The sequence below is a fragment of the Zymoseptoria tritici genome, chromosome 8 (assembly GCF_000219625.1).
Source record: "Zymoseptoria tritici IPO323 chromosome 8, whole genome shotgun sequence".
In the NCBI taxonomy this organism is placed as follows: domain Eukaryota; kingdom Fungi; phylum Ascomycota; class Dothideomycetes; order Mycosphaerellales; family Mycosphaerellaceae; genus Zymoseptoria; species Zymoseptoria tritici.
The window spans coordinates 700,132-722,707 of record NC_018211.1 but is presented as its reverse complement, the minus strand read 5'-3'; the positions used below and the strand labels follow the sequence as shown (position 1 = coordinate 722,707).

Sequence of the window (22,576 nt, the reverse complement as noted above, 5' to 3'; positions counted from 1 at the left end):
TGGATGGAGGTGTTCGTGAGAGGGCGGAGTAGGAGGGTGAGATGGCGTGAGAGGATGGAAGAGTGAGGTGTGGAAGGGGTTCCCGGAGTTTAGTAAATGCAGATCCGGGAAAGGTGTAATTCGCTAGCTCGCCACTGGTTCGACGACTTCTCCCCTGGTCGGCAGTATCAAGCCGTGACAAGGACAATGAGGAGCGAGTCGAGCATCCAATCCACTGTTCGTCTCTCACATTGACCGAACGACCATACAACGTGCTCGTTCACCGCCGGATACTTAACCCTCAAGGTTGTTCTCTGCCTATTCTCCATACCCCTGTACCCAGGGTCCAATCAAGCTTTTTCGAGATCGCCGTCCCGATATAACTTCAGCGTTTCCATTCCACTTCATCTCCAATGTCAAAGTGAAGAAACAAGTCCATCTCCAAGAACATTGCTCGCGCTCATCAAACGGCGCCATGTCCTCGCAAGAACTACCACAACCCGCAGCAGATCGGCAGAAATACCTCAAAGATGAAAACAATCAAGACTCCGCAGCACCCACAGGCAACGATAACCAGAAAGAAGAAGGACAAATGCTCCCCCCACCCCTCCCGCCATCATCCTCAGCCCTCCCCAGCAGCGATCCAGCACCAACCCCAGCCTCAGACGAAGCCGAAATCCCATCCTCACCCTCAAAACCATCCTCCTCAGAAACCAAATTGAAACCACCAAACCCCGCCCTCCTCGCCGCCCAAGCAAGCCTCTCAACCCTCCAAGCCGAACGCCAGTCCCTCGTCAACTCCATGCCCCTCCCGGCAGGCTTGCAGATGCCCGACGAATGGTCCGACGAGAAGAAATCCGAAGAAGCATTCAAGTCCGCCAACGCCATCATCAAGAATCACATCGATTTGCTGCATCGATATAACGAGATCAAGGACGTGGGGATGGGATTGGCGGGATTGGTGGCGGAAAAGAGGGGAGTGAGGGTGAAGGTGTTGATGGAGGAGGTGGGCTTGGATGAGAAGGATTGAGGATTGAGGATTGAGTGGGGAGGGTGGTGGAGTGGAAGGGGTGTTGTGACTTTTTGTTGCGGTTTAGCGATGGTGTCTCTCGGGAAAGGGATTCTCAAAAGGTCGAGTTCATGAAGAAATGGCGTTCATTTGTGATTTCCGGGCGTTGCGGACTGAGAAGGGTTGATGTGACTTTCCTCCGAGTCCGCCGCAGTGTATGCTCATCCATGGCTGGTCGCATCAAAGTCGCACTGTGTCGGCGACGTTTCGAATCAGCTTCTGAAAGACAATACCAGTATTCGCTCACGTTGAAGTTCAGAAGAGGACCGTAGCAAGAAGATCAAGACCCACGCAATGTCCTCGCAAGGGCAACCTCGGTACTTGGTTTGCATTGGAGAGCTGCTCATCGTGTGGTATCTGCTGCAATATGCCTTTCGACCAAAAGCGAGTTTTTGCAGCTATTGCACTACCAGGCCACTTATACGGACGACTGATAGACGAATAGCTGCAAAAATTCACCTTGCGCATGCCTTCTCCTCGGCATGTGTCTTTCTCTCACTCGCATTCATCCCATGGTATCGTAACATGCGCCCCTTTTGCCTGCCCCACGCCTGCCGCTAACGTATACACTACCACATTCCTTCGCCCAAAATCTTGAGAACGCCGTGCTGATGCTCATGACCTCCTGCCCGCCGTTGAGATGCAAAAGATGCAAAATGAAACTCGAGCCTGGCACCATCACCCGTTATCCTGATCCGCCCGGACTATCCTTTGGATACCACTCCCTCCTCCACGGTTCCTGCAAAGCTGACTGCGCGGACGGCGGTCGACTCGTCTGAATCGGGGGTAATCGAAACGCAGACTCTCCGTTCGACGTAGCATTCCTTGAATCATAATAACCCTGTTGATGCTGCTGCTGGGATATCGGTCCCGGAGCAGGACTCGCCGAGGAAGGTCCCGGCCTTAGTGAAAAAGGCTGAAACGCCGGTGCGAGCGTCGAGTTGGTGGCTGTTCCTCCTCCTCCTCCTCCGCTCCCGCCTCCACCGCTGCCGCCTCCTGCGTTGGATCCGGTCGGCCGAGGAAGCTGCGGAGAAAAGCCCCAAGAGGGCGAGACGGGGGTTGGATGGGACTGCTGCTGTTGGTGGGTTGTGCCGCGGGTTGGGGGTTGCGAAGGGTTACCCAAAGTGACGGTCGAGGCTGCTCCACCAACTCCTCCGCTCGCACCACTTCCCATCCCTCCTCCTGCGTGGGGGAAGCCTGGGGGAGGCGGTAGTGGTGATGAGGAGCCGCTGTGGATGGAAGAGCGGTTGTTGAGGTGTGAGAACGAGTTTGAATGGAAGAAGTCGTGTCCTGGGCGGGAGGAGGAAAGAGGTCGGGTTGAATTTGCGGCGGCGGCTGTGCTGTTTGTTGCTGTGTTGTAGTTACTTGACGGCCTAAAGCTGTCAGTACCTTGCGGTGCCACGGCGGAGTTGGAGCGGTAGCGGGGATCGGGGAGGGTAGTGGAGGGACTGCGAAAGGAAGTACCGGGTGGTGGGTTTGGATGCGTACTCGTCGTTTGTCTTTTGGCCGGTCGTGGCGGTTCATCTTCATCGTCGGAGAAAGTGAGGTCGATAATCGCACTTCCTGGACGCTTGGTTCCCGCAGATTGTAGCGATGGCGCTGCTGATGGGCCGCGGGATGAGAGAGGAGGAGTGTTGAAAGCGCCACTCGGTGAGAATATGCCTGGTGTGCCAATGCCTTGCACCGCCTTCACCAGACCATTTGGAGGCTTGGTCTCCTCATCGGAGAGCTCAATAAGATCGTCGTCAAAGTCATCATCGTATGATGCTCTGTTTGCTTTGCTTGAGGCTCCGTTCTGAGGAACATCCTCCTCCTCCTTGATGACCTTCCACTCTCCGTTCGGCTCAATGTCCACCTTCTCGATCGAGGTGGGAGTACGCTGAAGAATGTCCTCAAAGTACTTGTCGACACACAGCGACTCGAATGTGACGGACTTGTTGCATACCACACACTGCCATTGTGGAGCTTGCTCCTGCAGCTGCAAGAACATCTCGCCATCAAAGCATTGGTTGTGTGTGCAGACGCTCGATCGGATAGGCAGCTTGATCCTCAGAGTGGACGTCGGATCCTTCAGAGACATCCTCACCGAAGTGGCCGAAATGTCATCGTCCTTGCTGGCTCGATTCATCTCATCAATCACTCTCTGCTTTGAGATGATGCCGCCCACTTTGCCACTCCTCAATCGCTCCACAAGAACCTCCACCGATACCATCTTGACCATGTGTACGACAACCGCAAAGCGATTCTTCGTCAGCGCATATGTTATAGACAGCTGATTCTGATACCCTTGCGCTTTCCGAACCTTGTCGGTGATATCGGTCGGCTTCGTCGTTCCCGGCTTGTTTTTCAAGCCTTTGAAATTGTGCTTCACGTCATCACCATTAATTTTGACTTCGAGCTGATTTGGGAACGCGACGTCGACGGACACATAGGGCGACATATTTCCGCTCATGCCGCAGAAGAGCATCAGTCGCATGGATGGATCGTCCTTGAGAGTCTTGACATGATCGGGGCTCAGTGCGAGAATGGCGCGCACCGTGTGGCGATTCTGCGGCATGTCTGTTTCTGTATCAGTATGCGTAAGCGTGCCTCTGATTGAAGGGTAGAGAGAGAAATGTAAGTACCAGGTAGTTCTTGCCGTGGCATCACCGTGTCTATAACATCGTAAAACGGGCTCGATTTGAAGTCTGAGAGAAACAGGTCAGATTTTGTGCGGCTGTTGTGACATTTTTCGGATGCTCACATTTCGCTCGCGGTAATTGCTGCTGTGGTCGCGCATAGTCGTTGTTACCGTACGGCGCGTATGCACCGCCGGTCACCATTGAAGAGGCCGTCGAATTGTTGTTTTGAATGTTGTTGTTGTGATTGGAAGCACCTGCTGTGTTGGAAGTCGGAGAGCGGGGGAGTTGTCCGCGGTTGGCGACCTTGAAGAAGTCAGCATGCTCCCATGTCCAATTCAAAGAGACAAGCTGAGAGACACGGCTCCACGCCTGCCCTGCCACAACTGCCTTTCGTACCATGTAATTGAGCTTGTTAAACCCAGCTTCATCGCCTGCTTTGACAACGTCGTTCAGAGCTGATTGATAAGGCCGTCAGTGAATGGTCTCACTTCGCGATCAAGTCGACACTTGGGACAATATCTCTGTCACATGTTCCAGGAATGTCCTCACCCTCAATGACTCTCTGTTGGAGAGTTGCTTTTGTGCCAGACACCTGATAGTCGAACTCCCGGCAGATGGTCTTTAGATCGTTGTTGATGAGCAGCTTGATGCGCGTCTCCAGCGAGCCCTTCTGCTGCTGCAAACTGAGCCCATTCGATGCCATATCCCTCAAAGCGATCTCTTGTCTGCGCTGACTCCCGTGATATCTGCGATGTATGGTCTGGATCGGCTTGGCGCAGAGGCCAGCTTTGGCGGCGAGGAATCGATGGCGGCGAGGATGTTCGAGCGGGCGCGTTATCGATGCGCATAAGAGGAAGAGGAGTCGGCCGTGGTGGTGTGTCAAGCGAGAGCATGCGTGACGTCGAGCATTTTGTGCCTTGTGAATTCACTTCGAATCAACCGGCAACATGTGAAGATGCGGGACCCACGATCTCGTCCTCGCTCGTGAAGAGTCGTCGCGTGTAGGACTGTCCAGGCAGCACTTCAGGCGGCAGAACAGCACTTCCGGTCGCAGGAGAGTCCTCTTCTCCTTCAGTGAATGTCGAGTCTCTGACCGTGCCTGCCAGTCGCCTTCCTTCCGGTGTCGTTTCCTTCAAAGTCGGATGTCCAACGGCTCGCCTAGATTTAGCGCCACGATCTGCCGCCGGCTCTCGACCGGACCGGCCTCCGTTCGCTGGGTCAACCCTGCGATAAAATAATGTGCTGAACTTCACTGAAAGTCCTTCGTATTCTTACATTACCTGTCACTACTGAGTCGCTACCCAAAACACACGCTTCACAATGGCAAGAAGTGCGCGATCCTCCGGAATCAAGAAGAACAAGGCCGTCCTCAAAAAGCGAGTCTTTGGACCCGTCGAGACCGCCCGCAATGAACGAATGAATGCGAAGCTACTCGAGCTTGCTAGTGCGCCAAAAGAGAAGATGGAGGTCGAGGAGACGAAGCCCGAGGAGGAGAAGGCAGCTGAGGATGCAGACGATGGTACGTTGCAGGCTATACTCAGCGGAAGAACTCCATGCCACAAGCGGGAGACTTTGCTCTGCTCAAGGAGAGACTTTTCCGTCTTCATTCCGTTCCGACTAACACGTTTTGAACACGCAGACGTCGACATGGATCCGTCCAAACCTCGCCGCAGTAAACGCGAAGTCCAACGCCGAAAGTCCGCTCAGGCCTTGAAGTTCGAGCGCAAATCCAACAAGAAGCCCAGAAATCAGGTCTCGTTCCCCTCGCACCCGAGGAAGAAGAAGGCGGGAAAGAAGTGAACGATATACGTCATCACTGAACGACGATAACGGAAATTCTGCATAGCGTGTGTATCGTGGGACAAAATGGCCGGAGTTGAGCGAAGGCGGTGGGTGAAATTTTCTGCCGGGAAGGCTACGGCTTGTTTGAGTCGGCTTTGTGGGTGTTAGCCAGGAATGAATTCGGCGTGATGCTCGAACACAGAGCAAGGAATGATTTGGTGACTGGTTGCCGTTCGAGCCGCAAGAATGACTTAAGTGTCCAAGCCGCGATGCTCGGTAGAACTCTGCGCTTCGACTCAGTGGGTTGGGTCGAAAGTTTGAAGACGATACCACGCCGTGCGAGCCTCCATTCTCCTTGAAACGACTATTCAGTACGGACTGGGAATGCAAAGACGAAGATGAGCAAATTATGGTAGATCGTGGTGTATATGTATGCCTCCTCTCTCGGAGTCCTGTATTCACATCCACGCCGTCTCCGGCTTCTTTACCATTATCTCTCTTCGCAAAGCTCCTCGCAGACTGCGGCCGTGGCAATCGAGATATAAACATTATGAACGAGATATAACATCGGTTCGTGGCCGGTTCGTGGGGTATACTCCCTTTTCCTCTCATCCAATCCTCGTAGCCCTTCTGAGGTCTGCATTCCTCTACAATCATAAAAGTGATCGAACCGAAAACGCCCTCACGAAACGAAACGCCCTCCCGCTTTTCTTGCATGGAGCACATCGTCAGCATCTCATCACTTAACATCAACCTTCCCCTGCATCCTCGCCATCGCGGCACGATGCTTATCATGCAAACTCCCTCCCATCCTCATCATCGCATCCCTCCTCGCCTGCTCCTCCGCCGCCTCCCTTCGCTTGACTTCCTTCTCAAACTCCACCTGCTCTCTCTGCCTCTTCAACACTTCAATCTGACTTGCAGAGTGCTGCAGCGATTGATTGTGCAAATTCGAGGCCGAAGTGTCTTGCTGTGTGGATTGACGCCATTGCGACCAATTCTGCGCGGCTTTGTTTGTGTCGTGCGTGCTAGCGCGGCGAGGTGGGTGGGCATTGAAGGTTTGAGGAGTTATCGGAGTTGGGTAGGGTCGAGAGGGCTGGTGGTGATGTTGCTGAGACTGGGCGCGGAGGAGAGGGTGGGCGGTCTGCGGGTGGTGTTGTTGTTGAGATTGAGCGCGGTTGAGGAGTGGAGGCTGGTTGTGGTGATATTGGAGCTGGGATTGGAGAGCTTGCTGTTGCTGTTGGACAAGCGCTTTGCGTTGCGAGAGGGTCATGTCCTCGTCGTCGTCCGGAAGGGTCTCATCGACCTCGGCGATGGAGGTCTTCGTTGAAGGCTTGGTGCCGTCTGAGAGCGAGGCTTTGTCCTGTGTACTACTTCGTCGGCTGCTAGAAGGGGTGGCGGCTTTGGGATTTTCGTCGATGGTCGGGATCATGAATGAGGTTGTTGTCAGGCGTGATTCCATTCTTTCCCTCCGCTCGTCCAGGAGGTTGCTCGAACTTGGCATGGGTGAGATTGTGTTGGATTGTCGTGTCGAGGACCTTCGCGGAGACTTCGTTCGGAGTTGGCTGGCCGAACGGTCTTCGAGAGGGGATGTAGAGGCTGCTTGGGCCAGCGGGTTGCTGCTCGTTCGCTTTGCTAGTGGAGCAGACCAGCTGTCCTCACTGTCTCGTGACGGTTGTACTACGGCGGCATTGGAGGGCGCGCTGGAGATGCGTCCGCTCTGACGGTAGGGGTTCTTGGTGCTCTCGCGTCGGGACTTCTCCGTCACAGTCGGCGGTATGGCAACCGAGACTCTTTTCGGAGCTATCTGCACAGGTGCTGGAGGCGGTGGAGGCGGTGCAGGTGCCGCATTATTTGCCTCAGCACGAGCAGCTTCCACCGCATTGCCAATCTCGATTTGAACAGCGTCGAGAGTGTGATCTTCCACCTCCTCTATGGGCTCGGGCTCAGCATGGCTGACCTCTTTCGCCCATTCGTTCGTTCGGTATTTCATGGCCGCCTTGGACATTCGGATGGGAAGCTTGTTCTTCAGGTCAGTCTGTTCCGCACCATCTGGCGTGGTGACCTTGAGATCGCATTGGCTAGGAGAGGGACTCTTGGATCCAGTCGAGAGCTTTCGCGGCTTCGCACCACCTTCCGGGTCTTTCACGCCGAGGTACAATGCCTCTTCGTCCTCTTCCTCAGGCATATCCTCGGGAGCTTGAATAGGCGATGCACTTTCAGGGTACGGGATGAACATCGAACCGGGTCGAGACATCATTACAGACAGAGCGTCTGCATCGGGAGCTTCGGCAGCTGTGGCAGCGACGGAAGATGCCAGGTCTTCTTCAATTGGAAGCTCCGGTTCGTCATTTCCTTCGAGCGCTTCCCTCGCTGCGAGTGACCTGGTGGAAAGTCCTACGATCTTCGGCTGAGCAGGAGTCGATTGCGAGTCGTCTGCAGGACACTGACTTGCTGATTGCGATATTGCCAGACTTTCGTGAGATTGGCTTCGCAAGCCTCCGGGCGAAGATGGTGCTTGCATAGCGAGTGCTTGACCCCCTTGCACTCCCAAATCGAATTCGGCCATACTTGATGCAGCCGATGCTTTGTTCCTGCCCGTGACGACGCTTAAGCTGGTACCCGAGGGCATGCGTTTGACCTCCTGCTGCGTCCCATCAGGAGACATGTTCACCATGGCAAGTGAACGGTCCTTTTCGCCGAACCTGGTATCCGAAGTCAAATCAACCTCGCTGACGCCTTTCCCGTACCCATCGACCGACACAGCGGTCGACGTGGTCTGCGTCTTCGACAGATGCTTTGGGTTTCCGGCGCCATATGTGCCCTCCCACTCCGCTCGATCGTGCTTGACCTGCTCCTCGATATCGCGACCAAGTTCAGCCTCTTCAGCTTCTCGGGCTTCTTCGTATGCGGTCCTCTCTGCGTCTCTTTTCGCTTTGGTCTCCTTGACAATTTTCCAGATCTTGATTTGCGACATGGTTCCGAAGAATGCAAGGATGACAATTCCGGCGGTCTCGGCTCGCATGTTTTTCGTGATCGGGTAGGTATTGGTGAATAGCGGGAAAACGTCGTCGTTGATATCTGGCATATGTTAGCAGGTGCGGTCTGCTTCCAACGTCGCCATCTGACTTACTCCAGATGTATATCCAGAATTCCTTCAATCCCGCCTTCGAATAGCAATCAACGCCCAAGATGAACGCAGTGGCACCTGCAAAGGCCGTACAACCAATGATTCCGTAGACTCGTGTAAATCGAGAGATGTAGAGACAGAATCCCGCAGCACATAGCATGCAGATCAAAACAATCCTGCCGACCTGGTTGTGAATCGTTCCGCCTGGAGCAAGGACTAGGAGCCACATGGCCAGCGAAAATCCACCGAGAATGCATCCCAATCCTTCCGACACCTCTTTGAATATCAATGCCATTCCACCAAGCAAGCATCCACCCAATACTGCGGCAATCAGGAAGGCGCCTTCGATCGCATCGGTAACGGGTGGGTTCATCAGGTAGATGATCAGGACCACCACTCCTAATGCGGTCACCAGAGCTGTGCTGAGGAATGTCTGGGTCGCGCGATGTTTGATCCCAACGAAGCCGAGTACAACACCGGTAATAATCAGCAACGCTCCAGCGACCCCGAGGCCCGGTGTAATTCGAGGTTGTATTGGTAGTTCGGGGCCGGTCGTACCGTTGATCGCAGTAGGCATTGGCGAGGGGTCCCCGGTCACTGTAGGGATCTCTGTTCGAGAGATAGATGCAGAGGATGTTGCTTTCTCATCGTCGGAGACAGTGCTCGTCGGTGAGTCTTGATCGCTTGCAGTTCGCGATGCGGATTGTGTAATGGTTGATCGTTCGCCATCGTTTGTGGAAGGCCCAGTGGGTCGCTCTGATACACTTGAGGCATCGTCGTTGTTGGCTTGACGAACGTAAAGTCTGTGCGGACCAGCTATTCGCTCGGCGCAAGTTTGAGAGACCAGCAAGGCAACGAGCGCATGTTGGAAGCGCATGTTCACAGTGGTCCAGACCAAATTGGGAAGGAAGTTTTGAAAGGCCTGTCGAGAGGATTCAGCTGCGATTGCTTCGGCGCATTTCACTGCAAGCTCTTGCTGCTATCGAGGTTCCATAGATGTCAAACAACTTCGGTCGTTCTCCTGGTGCGATCACTTGAACCCGTAGCTTGTCGGTCGTTATGTTGGCTCGATATCTCCAGGAAGTTCGAGTATACCAAAAGAACAGCACAAACGGGATCCTAGTTCGCGAGATGTCGAGCTGCAGAAAGCGCGCGATAAAGAGCCTAAAGACAATAGTTTGCTCGCGGCAGATCAGGCTGCTGATAGTTGAAACTCTCGACAGGATCTACCCAGTCGGCGAGAAGATCAGCGAACAGCGTTATTTCTCTAGCCGCATACTTCCCGCGGGTGTTCGCGAAACGACAGGGCTACTTCGCGATAGCGGCAAAGGCGTCGCAGATGAATGGACCAGAGTGTCCAGAGAACGTGCCCGTTGTGGATCTTCTTCGAGGTAATCGCTCACCATCCGTGCGTGCAGGGACATGGAGCAGACGTCACGCAATCAAACAGTTCGGGACTGCAACTCCTTAACAGGGAATCGGCCATCGAGGAAAGCGAAAGGTCTCGATCAGCCCTGCGGATTTGCATCGATCAATCAAAGTCGATCATCAATGATTCATCACGCCGATGAGACGATGATTCGTGTTCGGACATTTGCAACATCTCGCCATCAAAGCAGGCTTTCGATGGCCGCAGACTTGGAAGCATCCTGGAGTCCAGCACTATATGCTGCATGCATTGGTGCGATGCAATGCGTAGCAGCTCTTCGTCCAGCCATGCTGCGTGCGAGAAGCAGATTCTTCCGATTGCTCTCCGACTGGCTCCTCGGCGACGGAAAGACGCAGAATGGTGTGAGCCGTGACTCCGTGAGGGTCGCCGGAAATGAGATGGATCCTCGTGAGGAGATGAGGTCGACTGATCTTTTCGCCAGCTAAACTCTATCCGCCGAAGAGTGGTGGAGATCCTCGCGCTAAGAGCCAATGGCGGTCGCGCTTGGCGAACGCGTCGGGATGCGATTCGGAAGCAGGGCAGCTTGTGACAGGGGTATGAGTGGAGACGATCTGGGAACATGTCGACATGTAACGCTGGCATTTGCTGATGGCGCATACCGAAACGCTTTTGACAGCCTGAGTCGTGCAGAACCATGGCATATAGGTGAAGGACCAAGGCCTTAACTCCAGCTATCATCAGTCTCAGACTAGTCCTTCATGACCCTGACCGCAGAAGATAGATTGCATGCCCTGCAAAGTCGGGACTCGAAGTTGTCCCCAATGATCTGCATCTTCTCGAGCGACTAGAATGAGAACGCTCAAGGGTTCGAGGGCTGAGTGCCAGATTCCGGAGAGATAGCATGTGCTGGAGGGACGGCGTGTCTGCACGATGGAACCGCGGCCAGAGAATCTTGTCTGGGCATCATCGATGCGTTGTGGAGGTTTCCAGCGATGCGTTGGATGCAGACGGAAGGAAGCAGACGTGGCCTTGCTCTCATAAGCTCACCTGCCTGAGGCGGTAGCACCAAAGAATGCTCTCGCAAACACCGTCCATTGGACCACACATGGGATAACGGAACAGACGACCTTTGGTGCTACCCATGAGGAACTTGGCCTGGTGAGCGGAATACACGACAGAACTTACTGATCTTCTTCAAAGCACACAGGGCAGCAGATGGAGGCGTTGGAGCGTATCTTGAAAAACTCAACCGTTCGGCAGACCAACGTCCAACACCGAGTACGTCGCATCAAGCCATCAATATCGTTAACGCTGCGCGTGCGGACTCTCCTCCGCATCGAAATCCTACAGACGTTGAATCAGGTACTGCATGCACGTTGTACGATCCGCCGCCTTCTCCGTTGAGCCTCTACCATGGACCGCTCGCAGATCCTCGACCTCACTCCATCATCCAACACCTCGCAGGAGTATACAATACGGTCGTCGTCGAATACAATAAGTGCTATTGTAAGCCAACGCGAATGTTCACATCTCCTCCACGCAAGACCTTACCCTCATCCTTCTCCTGCTTGGAAGTGTCCCTGTGACAATGAACCGGGAATTGGGTTGGACTCTGTTTAGAGGCTCTTTCCGTTTACTGGCGGCGAAACAAGAAGAGTGCTGAAACGTGGTTGATGTGGTTGGGCGTGTCTCCATTCTGAACTCGTTGGGGAGGTCAGCACATGACAGATAGCGGCGAAATCGGCTGTGCGTGCTCGGTGTACGATACGGTTCATCGCCTTGAGAATTTAATCTTGTATGGTTCGCGGAGCCGCGATCTCACTTGTCCTTCCAACTGAGAGTGACGGAGGATGACTCAATACCCTTGTCAGTACCTGCATTGACTGCCACCGCAGATTTTCACAAATCCACCAAACAAGGACTATCCACCGACCCAAAGCCCGCCGCCACACCACCCTCCTCACTCTGATCGCCCTTCGTGCGGAGCAAATAGCCCGCCTCAAAATTCTCCAGAACCTTCCTTTGTCCATCTTCCGCCGTGGTCTCCCACAAGCAAGCGCCGTAGATTCCCAACTCGCAGATCACACCACCAGTCTGTAATTCGCCGTTGCGGAAAATGGTATTGCTCTGCTCGGGCGGCTCGATCATTTCCATCAAGATGTACGCCGGCCAGTGGGATTCCGGTAGGGTTTTAAGGAAGTCCGAAATGGCTTTGCGATAGACATTGTTGCCGCCGCCTTCACGTTGGGGCTTGAGGACGTAGCGTACGGCCGTTTCGGGATTGGTGGCGAGTCTACGGGCTTCTTGTCCGGCTTCGCTTTTGTCGAGCGGGTAAATTGGAGCGAAGGTTTGAAGCACGGATGTCGCTTGTTGCTCATCTGGTAGGAAGCGGGCGAGATGTGGAGAGTGCGGTGTGGCGAGGACTTGTTGCACTTTCTTCGTGCCCGCAAGTTGTGTCAGGACTGTTGGGCATTTGATCGCGGCGCTTCGCTCGATTTGTAGTCGGCCATCCCAGTGGGCTTTCGAGGTGTATTCTGTCGGTGCATAGCCGGCGCGGAAGTAGACGACGGAGACTTCGTACTGCTTCTTCGGGTTTTGTGGTGGTGAGTAGATCAACTTTCGGTCCTTGTCGACTTTCGTGTCTTGTAGCACGCGGTCGAACGGTAAGCGGAATGTCCGGACGCCGTGCTTTTCGTTCAGAGAGTACTCCACATGTCTTTGGTCGAAGACGTTCCGCTCAGGGTCTTGTACGAGGAAGATCACGCAAGTGGGGAGACCAGTCGAGGAAGATCCGTACGCTTTGTGTGCATTGGCCATGCCAGTCGCCAGGAGAGCGGCTGAATCGCTGGCTGGGAGGGACGACTCATTGATTGTGGACGACGTCTCCGGATAAGCATCGATGGAAAGGAGATGTCTGTGAAGCCCCGACACCTGACTTGAAAGACCACCGAACGATGAGGCAATAGTATTGAACTCGACTTGCTTGACTGTCGCTTTGGAAGAGGCCGACTGATCGACGTGTACCATGTAGTCCGAACGGAAAAGTCCCAATTGTAATGACTACGTCAGTCAGCTTCGACGCCCAAGGCATGTCCCATGTGATGGAAGGCGTACCTGAGCATAACCTTCGGCCTTGACGGCAAGGTGGACTTTCCATAGCCCGGCCATGAAATCATCAATCTCGACGAGTCTGGTGTCATGTCAGCAGCTGATGTGGAAGGGAGATTCAACAGTCAAGCTCAACGAGCTGAAAGCAAGCATGTGATCACTGGGCGATTGGCGGAGCATTCACTCGCCATGAGCTCTCTCTCGGCTGCTGCATAATCTGCTCATGAAAGACGCAAAGTGACAAACAGGCTATCTCAGACTGCTCAGAGAACAAACGCAAGTACGAGAGAAGAACTCGGAGAACACCTACTCTTCGACGATCCCGGTCAGCCATCCCTCGTCGCTCGCGATAGCGGAGTACAGCTCATTGTACGCCTTGACAACGGACGTTGCCTGTTCGAAGCAGCCCTTCGGGAACAGACTCGGAAAGATTGTCACCGGTGCAGAGGTCGCCAATGCTCCCGTCGGGTCCTGTTCCGGAGAGACATATGCCGGGGTTGGTCGAACCGCCAGTCCGTGGGCGATCGACCAATCTTTCAGGTTTGAGAGGAGGTATGTCTTCTCATTTTCGCTCAACTCTGGCGGATATGTGGCGTATGTGTTTGCTGACATCGTCGAAGGTGTGTATGTTGTTGAGATGTCACCCTCATGGTCAGACTTTTTGGTGTATTTCATGGCGTGCTTGTCGCTGACTGGCAAGACTGGGTGGATCTGCCGCCATTGGACCCTTGCACATTCAATCCTCACCTCGCGTCTATCGGCGCTCTTTCCCAAAAGTCTTCGCACTCTGCCACCTGCCTTCTCCAGGCACACGGCGTCTGCAGAGCTGCGAAATACCACGAACAGCCTGGGCCACTAAACCCATCATCATTCGAACCTGGGCAACCTACCTTGATGCGAGCGAAGTTACCATCTCCGACCGCGATCATTAACCGTTGAATATGCGGAAGACCAAGGCGGATTTCTGTGAAGCGTGTTCGCCGGAGTGCTCTTCGAGGAGCGATTCCGCGGCTTGCGAGAGGTGAAAGAGAAGGAGTACCACTAGGTGGTCAGGAACACAAGTTGTGGACAAGCAAATTGCCTATCGTTGCGGCACGGTCGAGTCCGTCGTGCTCGTCACACTGCCAGACAACACCGGCTGAGGAGCCACTTGCGGAGTCGAGCAAGAGAGAAGTAAGTCGACTTCTGGTTGTGATTCCAACACATCACAACGCCGCATATCTTCGATTCTGCACTTCTGCACCAAAGTTGTGGTGCGAGGGTCGACATTCTCTCGGGCAGGCCGCACTTTGGGGGTACCTCGAGGCAGCTATCCTCCTCTCCCTTCCGACCTTCTTGCTTTGCATCTTCACTCGCTCGCTCGACCTGTCAACTGTCACGAGCGAATCTACGTGAAAATCACCTCATCCCTGCTGGTCATTGTTGCTTCCAGATTGTTCATTGACGGCGCAGATCATCGCACCTGCAGAAACCAGCGTCGGTTGCCTATAATTGTGCGACATCCACACAGGAAACTATCTTCCGAACAACAACCTCCAACACGCACATCAGCTTTGCCGACATATCGCGTTTGTGGTGGAACGACTCAAGCGCGAAAACTCTCGCTGCCTTCCCCGCTGCGCGTCGGAGCCGCCGTCTCCAAGATCAAGCAGCTTTTCGATACACCGCGCAGCACAACAATCAATAACACGATCAGCGAAACTTCACCTTGAACGGATGCGACTCCATAATGGCCAACGACCCGTACCACTGGACCGTGGAGCAGGTCTGCGACTTCTTCCGTCAAGATGCTCAGCGATACCTTGCCGACGTCCCCAACAGCCGACTACCTAATTTGGAGCCTTTTCTACAGGAATTGCAAGAGAACGATGTGTCCGGATCAGTGCTGCTCACCGTCGTTGACTCGGCTTCATTGCGCAACGACTTCGGGGTCAAATCTCTGGGTGCAAGAAGTGCCGTCGTTCATTGCATCCGAAAATTGGCCGCACAATCCGCCGCTTTCGGGATCAAGCAAGAGGACGGCGTTGCGCCACAGACACCGAACTCCATTGCAGACGTGACAGTTGCTCCGCTCCAGCACGCGCTCGCGAGCACCCTCGTTAACCCGCCGCCAGTACCGGTCTACGATCCCAGCGGCAACGACCAGTCAAACGAGCACGCTCGTCCGGGAGAGATTGAGGTTCAAGATCAGCACGGTCGCAAGCGTCGGAAGCTGAATCTGACCACCCTCACTCAGCCTGAGCCCTCGCTCACGTCGCCTGATCACGGCACTGGCTACTTTGGCGATCTGAGCCTTCCTGTGGATGATATCTTTCTTGGCAAGACTCAGCTAGGAGGCGAGATCAAGGACACTCCCATCAATCAAGAGATTTTCGTCCTTGAGACGGACTATCACCGAGACCTGGCAGAAACCAACTTCCAATTCTACAATGTGCAAACGTCTGCTGGTGAAGCTCAATATGTGAACCGACGGATGATGCCCTTCTTCAACGCAGAGGAGTTTGCCTTGGTACGCAACGGACGGGATGCCGTTGTCAAATATCCCTACCAGAAGGCAATTAGCGACGCTGTGGGCAAGGTTCAGTCTGCCATTGTCTTCCAATTTTGTGGCAACAGCGACCAGGTGGCGGCATATCGTGAGAATGGCAAGCAGCTTGACACTGGCGGCGACTACCATGGTATGGCTCAGGAGTCGGATCTCGGCAATTGGGATTTTCTCCAGCAAAAGTACGATGCCAAGGATGGCTCGGAAGTCTTGTCTTCCTATCATGGTTCTCGAGCTGCGTCCGTTTCTTCTTCCCTTGCCAACGAGATCGAGAAAGAGGAAGCGGAAGCGGAAGCTGAGAAAGACGGGCGCAAGACACTGACTAGGGAGGTCTCTGAAGCCATCGTGACTCAACAGATCGAGAAGTTCGTGTCTGAATGGCAGGCGAAACAGCTGCCTCGTCTCGAGCAGACAAGCGCATGGACCGTGTGGAAGAGAATGAAGCGCAGTATCAGAATTCGTGCCGCTCTGATTGAAGATGCGAAGGCACGGGCAGAAGACTTCGGGAACCGCTTGCTCAAGCAGAAGACGAGACTCGCGGAAAACGATGACTGGACATCCGAAGGGGAGCTAATCAATATCTGCGAGAGTATGCGGCTTACTGTTGACCATCGAGAGATGGAGTTGTGGAAAATCTCGGTGTGGCAGCGCAAGGCTGAGCCGGACCATGTTTCTCGACGTGGAGGCCAATCTAGCACGAATGCTCAACACTCATCGACGGCCAAACATCAGGCATTCGTTCCAGAAGCAGGCGATCGCTTCAGCGTCGAGCCTGCGCAGCGAGACGAAGTCGTTCAGGTTTCCGATGCCCCGCAAGACACTCCGCCTCTGCCTCAGAGCGACGATCAGGGCTTCGATGCTGCTGGCGAGGGGAGTGAAGGTGACTTCATTGTCGAGGATTTAGATGCTGGGAGCCCGCATCAGTCAGGTCAAAGCGATGTGCCTGATGCTTCTCCGGACATTGACGATGAAGAGCCATCCTCTCGAACTGCAGATGAAGACATGCCGACTCCTTCGAAGATTTTTTCGACGCCTACGAAGAGCGCACCTGACTTCAATCCCGACTCGGATGTGAGCCTACCCGAAGCGCAGAGCTTCATCCGCCAGCATAGCCCCAAGCCAGTCTTCGCCACGCCCACAAGACCTGCATCTGCATTCAAGTCGAAGTCCGACGTCATTGAATTGTCTTCCGACTCTGCGACGCCTTCCTCAAAGAAGGCTCGGATCAAGAAGTCCTCGTCACAAAAGCCAAGCTATGATGACCCAACTCCTACAAATGCGTCCGCAGCAGAAGTTGCGATCTGGGACATGGAAGATCTCGTGGATAATCAAGACCGCAAACGCATTATCATCAAGATACTCCTGGATGCTGGCCAGGAGATCCGTGCTCGAATAAAGACGTCCTTCCACAAACTACGCATGTTGAGTTTCAGGCTGGCCATTTCGGATGCACTACGATCCCTCAAGATGACCATCAAGTACGCAGGAACCGACGAGCAGTCCGAGACGGCCGTGTTCTGTGCAAAGCTCAGCTTAGTGTGGACCTGTCTCAAGCCAGAGATCATGGATGGCGAGTTTCCCAAGACGATCGATTGGGAAGCTGCTTTTCGTGACTTTAGCCTGGCCTTTTTCCCTCACCTCCAAAGCATCATTGCGAAAATTGACAGCAGCCTCTTCAATCAGCCAATCCGATCGTCCGCAAAACCCGCCAACGTGGTCAGCCTCCTTTCTAGTGACGAGGATGAAGAGCCGAGCGCGAAGAAGCGGAAGGTCAAGAAGGCGACTTTGAACTCTGGGGCACAACAATCACAAGCTGCAGCGTTCATCAGAATGCAGCAGCACAAGGAGATGGCGGAACAACGCTCGTCAAACTCTCAACAACTGCAGGACATGATTTCCAGAGACCCCAGCATGTCCGCAGTTCCAGTAAATCCGATTAAAGATGATGACAAAGAATTCATCTTCGTTGATCCGAAGATTGCCGAGCAGATGAAGGACCATCAGAAGGATGGCGTACAGTTCATGTGGCGCGAGCTCACAGCGGTCAACGATGATGAGGAGAGCCAAGGCTGCATTCTCGCTCACACCATGGGCTTGGGAAAGACAATGCAGACCATCGCTCTTCTGATTGCGGTAAACGAAGCTGCCTTCTCGGAAGATCCTACCATCCGTCAGCAGCTTCCGCCACGGCTTCGACCGAAGACGAAGAAGCGAAGTCAGTTGCGCATGCTCGTCCTCTGCCCAGTCGTCCTAATTCAGAATTGGCGCCGAGAATTGATGAAGTGGGCACCTGAGAAGCTTCCTAAAGTCTACACTGTCGAGAGCAGGGTTGGCTTATCCACGCATCGCCAGAACGAGAAGCATCTGGAAGACATGAAAGATTGGTACAAGCATGGAGGCGTGCTACTAATGGGCTACCCGTTATTCCGTGGCAAGATTGGACGAAAGGAAGACGCATTCTCGGAGCACGACGCGGACAAGCTCGACAAATACCTCGTGGAAGGCACCGAACTTCTGGTCGCCGATGAGGCTCACAACTTGAAGGACGAGAAATCCAAGATCTCTGCTGCTGTGAAGAGGATACATACGCAAAGCAGGATCGCTTTGACCGGAACTCCCATGTCGAACGACGTCCAAGAGATCTACTCGCTTGTGTCTTTCGCCGCACCGAATTATCTTGGTGATCCAGCATGGTTCAGACAGCAGTTCGCGCAGCCGATCAGGGAAGGTAACGGCAGAGACAGCACAACCTACCAAATTCGCAAGAGCATGAAGAAACTCGCCGTACTCCGCACGCAGATCGAGCCGAAAGTCAACCGAGCCGATATCACTGTCCTGCGTGGCTCTCTGAAGTCCAAGACAGAGTTCGTCATCACCTTGCCGCTGCTCGGGATTCAGCAGGCCGCATATGTGAAGTATCTGAAGGCACTGGTTGGTGGGGGCAAGAATGAAAAGGCCAGCCAGGTCATGATGTTCGCCTGGCTGTCCGTCCTCACCTTGCTCTGCAACCACCCTCTCGCATTCAAGAGGAAACTCAATGCGCCTGCGAGTTACAAAGCAAGCAAAAGCAAGAAGGCCGTGCGCTCGGAGTCGCCTGTGGGAGCCGACAGTGGAGGCAACACGCCACTTCGAACTGATGATGATGACAGCGTCGAAGCCGTCGATGAGGATCTTAGCAAGAGCGTGCGCACCCTCGGTTTCGATGAAGCAACGATCAAAGACATCACAGCCGACATCAGTGACGATCTCGACACTGTATTGTCCGCGAAGATGACGACTCTCATCAGCATCCTGGAGATGTCAAGAGACTGCGGCGACAAGGTTCTCGTCTTCACCACCAGCATACCAACCCTTGATTACGTGGAGGAGGCTTTGGAGTGGGAGGGCATTAGTACGGCTCGCATCGACGGCAAGGTCCTGCCAGTGGCGAGAAGACAGACCATCATCGACAACTTTCAAAAAGATTCCACAACGGCATTGCTCATCTCGACCCGAGCTGGAGGTGTAGGTTTGGACATCCAAGGTGCAAATCGTGTGGTCATTCTCGACTTCGGCTTCAACCCAGCACACGAAGAACAAGCCGTTGGCCGCGCATATCGCCTTGGTCAGACCAAGCCTGTGTTTGTCTACCGCTTGGTAGTAGGAGGAACGTTTGAAGACATGATTCAGAACATGCAACTCTTCAAGACGTCGCTCACGCAGCGCGTTGTGGATAAGAAGAATCCGACTCGCAACGCCACACTCGGCGTACGCGACTACCTTTACTCTCCCCGCGAAGTCCCTCAGGAGGACCTTCACCAGTGGATGGGCAAAGACGAGCTTGTGCTCGACAAGCTTCTGAACCGACAAATCAGGGAGCAAGATGAATCAGGTGACTTGATCCGTCACATCACGACGGTCGAAGTGTTGCAAGAAGAAGGCCACGACGAAGCACTGACCGCGGAGGAGAAGCTCGAAGTCGAGCAAGAGATCCAGCTCAATCGCAACACGCGTGCGTTGCGGAAGGGTGGTGTCGGTGCTGTGAGTAGACTTCCAGCATCGACTGCTCCGGGTGCGATCGCTGGTGTGGGTAGAATGCCGCCTTCGACTGCTCCTGTGGGCGCGTCGATGCAGACTGCGCATCAGAACTACCAGGCGAACATGTTTCAGCGACATGGCTACGAGCCGAGTGGCCTTGGGGTGCCTTCTTCATCCGCTCATCCGCGTCCAGGCCAGGGACCTGGCATGGTTAGATTGAAGATGCCGTCTTCGACGATGCCGCATGGCTTGCCGAACGATGTGCCGCATGGTTTGCCGAATAGCTGAGTCGCACGCAGGCTTGCACGGCGATGAGACAGCAAGGAGAGGAAGAATCAAGGGCGTTGTGCTTTTCGGAACGCATGTGCTGCGGTGGACAGGAGGGAATTCTCACGGCGTTACGGAAAATGGGAGCATGACTACAGGCCTGCATGATTTTGCATTTCGCAGTTGCGTTGCTTCGACAGTACGAGATACCCCAGTTTCTTGCGTGTGCAGATCAGCTTCGGTCGTTCATGAGGATGGGACAGATGGGAGTAATGAAAATGCAAGCTTGATGCTGTTGATGATATGTTGTTCCTCCGATATCGTGCTGTGCTAGATGCTGTGATCTTATGTGATGGTCATGTTATACTGCACATCATTGCTGAAGTCAAGGTCAGGCGTACTGAGTCTGCGATCGCGGTTTTTTGTCGACTTTGGAGTCAATATCAGCTGGAAGCGTCGCACACGAGACCGGAACAGAGCAAAGCGAGGCCCTCTCCCTCACATGGTCCCTGCTCTACTCCACATGATCACACAGGTGAAAGTAATCTATTATCGATAGAGGTTATTACGGTGTCCATCTTATAGATACCATGCTTTATTGGACGTGATTCATGTATAGTTGTTCCTACCCAAGCTCAACGGCGCATCGAAACAGAGACGTTGAACATATCCAAATTATCCTGCCAATCGCACACCACCACTCACCACGCAGATGAAACAGTAACTACGCTCCGATGCTCCTCAATGAATTCGTGTCACGATTTCACGAAAAGTCTTGCTCCTCGTTGGGCTGCGCTTGCTCGTTCGAAACGCTGGTCGGTAGGGTTAGGGTTGGGGTAGTCCAAGAATCTGATGCTCGTTTGGATCGCATGATGATCGTTCGGCAGAACGTCGTGAGGGCTGCAGAGAGGTCTGTTGGTCGCCTATTCGCAAGGTGTGACCTGTTCAACATGCTCGTCAGACTCACAGCAATGAAGGGAAGTCCGCGAACAGACGATGCCCAAGATGCTTGCTCGAATCATGCGCGTGCTGTACCAAGGTACTTCTCCTCGCTCCGGCGCAAAAGGAGACCATTGGGGATGCCATGGAAGTACCGCAGTCTTCACGAGAGTGATACGGAAGAGATGTCTGCTGCAACAATCAAGTTTCATACCGCAGCGTGCGAAGCCACGAAAACTTGGTATCTATGCAAGCTGGCCGTCAGCAACAAGTCAACGCTGTTGTAGCTTGCAGCATCGGTATCCAGCCTCCCTATAACAGTAACAATGCTCTTCCAATCGTCGCATTCCCTGACTCAACAGATCCTGATAACGCATCTGCCCCCTTTCCAATGCCTCAGAGAGGCTGCCGTGCGTGTAAACCAAAGCAATCTCGTCGTTCGCATTATCCCATGACCGCGCCTCGTGATATCTGCAGACAGACAAGCTGCTCTCGAAGAACTCCTTTACTGGCTCTTGGCGGCGTTCTCGACCTTGCTGCGGATCGAAGCCTCATCGCTGAAGAAGCGGGCGAAGAGAGGCTGGAAGAGGGAGCGGAAGACGACCTGGGCGCCGCTGTTGAAGAATGTGTTAGCGGACGAGCTTTCTTCGGTGTTGGGAGCTGCACTTACGAAGTCGCTGGGAGAGCCATCCAGAGGACAAGGATGAACTTGAACACGTAGTAGAATGGGAACCAGTAGACGGCGTTGATGGCGGACTCAAACACGGTCAAGAAGGCGTAGACGACCCAGTACTGTCATTGCATGTCAGTATGTTCAAGTGTTGCTTGTGCCACAGCACTCAGGAGTAACCCACAGTGAGCCATTGCGAATCATCAGCCTTGCCGCTGGTGAACAACGCCTGGAGGGAGTAGTAGGCCGGAATGGCGAAGCCAGCGGTGTTGACGAGGAACTCTCCAGCGATGTTGAAGAAGACGAGGAAGAAGTACAGAGCGCCGAGACCGAGCGCAATGTAGACCTTGGGCACGCTGGTTTGCGACTCAAAGTTGTTGAGGGTGGGGTATTTCGACAGTTCCCTTTGCGAAGTTAGGAGATGAGGTTGGAGAGGATGTACTATGACAATCTACTCACTTGTCGAGCTGCGAGAGATGGTATTGTGCCCTGTGACGACCGTATCAGTGCTTGTCCTTGCCATGAGTATGGTTCCGCTGGCACTTGATCTTACCTCTCTTGGACGGAGCCCTGTGCGTTTCCAGACATTCCGAAGGTTTGTTGGTGGTTCGACGGTGGTATTGGTGTTGATGCGGTGATGAGTGTGGGTTGGTGATGGGCGATGGTGTTGTTTGAGGGAAGAAAGTGGGAGAAGGACAAGACTGATGTGTGCTTAGAGATGACGCTCCTGCACGTTGAGGGATTCTTGGAAGCTTAGGTCGCTGAAACGCCAGGGCAGGGATGATTGAGCTGCCACAATTCGCGGCACCGACCGCGTCGTGCTGGCTTCTAGCTCTAAGGTAGTTCTACCGATCGACACGAGACAATCACCGTCGACTCAATTTCGACTCAATCTTCACCCAAATCGCCCGAGTGCGAGATCCAAGACATCATCGCTCCTGGCAACAACTGGAACGTCTTTCCGACCGATCTCAATCAAATTCAGCAAAAAAGCCGTTGTACCGCTGAGAGGAGTGCTCATCGAGAATTGAAGATTCATGCCTGAGGCCGCACGATTTT

The 22,576-nt window shown here is 53.9% G+C and overlaps 7 protein-coding genes across 7 annotated transcripts; 3 read left to right on the top strand and 4 right to left on the bottom strand.

The window, feature by feature from the left end:
* Window positions 1–454: 454 nt before the first annotated feature.
* Window positions 455–1,009, top strand: MYCGRDRAFT_95014 (uncharacterized protein; the record flags this gene model as incomplete). Its single annotated transcript, XM_003850417.1, has 1 exon — window positions 455–1,009. The coding sequence occupies one exon, from the start codon at window positions 455–457 to the stop codon at window positions 1,007–1,009; it is 555 nt and encodes a 184-aa protein (XP_003850465.1).
* A 1,474-nt stretch (window positions 1,010–2,483) lies between these two features.
* On the bottom strand, window positions 2,484–3,736 carry MYCGRDRAFT_23060 (uncharacterized protein; the record flags this gene model as incomplete). The annotated part of the gene is made up of 3 exons (XM_003849902.1): window positions 2,484–3,293; window positions 3,351–3,607; window positions 3,673–3,736. Coding segments are annotated over 3 exons (1,131 nt in total), but the record flags the coding sequence as incomplete, so codon positions are not given.
* A 1,253-nt stretch (window positions 3,737–4,989) lies between these two features.
* On the top strand, window positions 4,990–5,469 carry MYCGRDRAFT_95012 (uncharacterized protein; the record flags this gene model as incomplete). Its single annotated transcript, XM_003850418.1, has 2 exons — window positions 4,990–5,188; window positions 5,309–5,469. The coding sequence occupies 2 exons, from the start codon at window positions 4,990–4,992 to the stop codon at window positions 5,467–5,469; spliced, it is 360 nt and encodes a 119-aa protein (XP_003850466.1).
* A 2,989-nt stretch (window positions 5,470–8,458) lies between these two features.
* On the bottom strand, window positions 8,459–9,158 carry MYCGRDRAFT_46372 (uncharacterized protein; the record flags this gene model as incomplete). Its single annotated transcript, XM_003849901.1, has 2 exons — window positions 8,459–8,532; window positions 8,585–9,158. Coding segments are annotated over 2 exons (648 nt in total), but the record flags the coding sequence as incomplete, so codon positions are not given.
* Window positions 9,159–11,870: 2,712 nt separating this feature from the next.
* MYCGRDRAFT_74536 (uncharacterized protein) lies at window positions 11,871–13,691 on the bottom strand (the record flags this gene model as incomplete). The annotated part of the gene is made up of 3 exons (XM_003849900.1): window positions 11,871–13,031; window positions 13,086–13,161; window positions 13,390–13,691. 3 exons carry the CDS (start codon window positions 13,689–13,691, stop codon window positions 11,871–11,873), a joined length of 1,539 nt encoding a protein of 512 aa, XP_003849948.1.
* Window positions 13,692–17,535: 3,844 nt separating this feature from the next.
* On the top strand, window positions 17,536–19,929 carry MYCGRDRAFT_74532 (SNF2 family DNA-dependent ATPase domain-containing protein; the record flags this gene model as incomplete). The annotated part of the gene is made up of 2 exons (XM_003850419.1): window positions 17,536–18,713; window positions 18,774–19,929. The coding sequence occupies 2 exons, from the start codon at window positions 17,536–17,538 to the stop codon at window positions 19,927–19,929; spliced, it is 2,334 nt and encodes a 777-aa protein (XP_003850467.1).
* A 1,271-nt stretch (window positions 19,930–21,200) lies between these two features.
* On the bottom strand, window positions 21,201–22,211 carry MYCGRDRAFT_61371 (protein YOP1; the record flags this gene model as incomplete). The annotated part of the gene is made up of 5 exons (XM_003849899.1): window positions 21,201–21,461; window positions 21,518–21,639; window positions 21,702–21,921; window positions 21,977–22,006; window positions 22,071–22,211. The coding sequence occupies 5 exons, from the start codon at window positions 22,103–22,105 to the stop codon at window positions 21,353–21,355; spliced, it is 516 nt and encodes a 171-aa protein (XP_003849947.1).
* Between the last annotated feature and the right edge of the window lie 365 nt (window positions 22,212–22,576).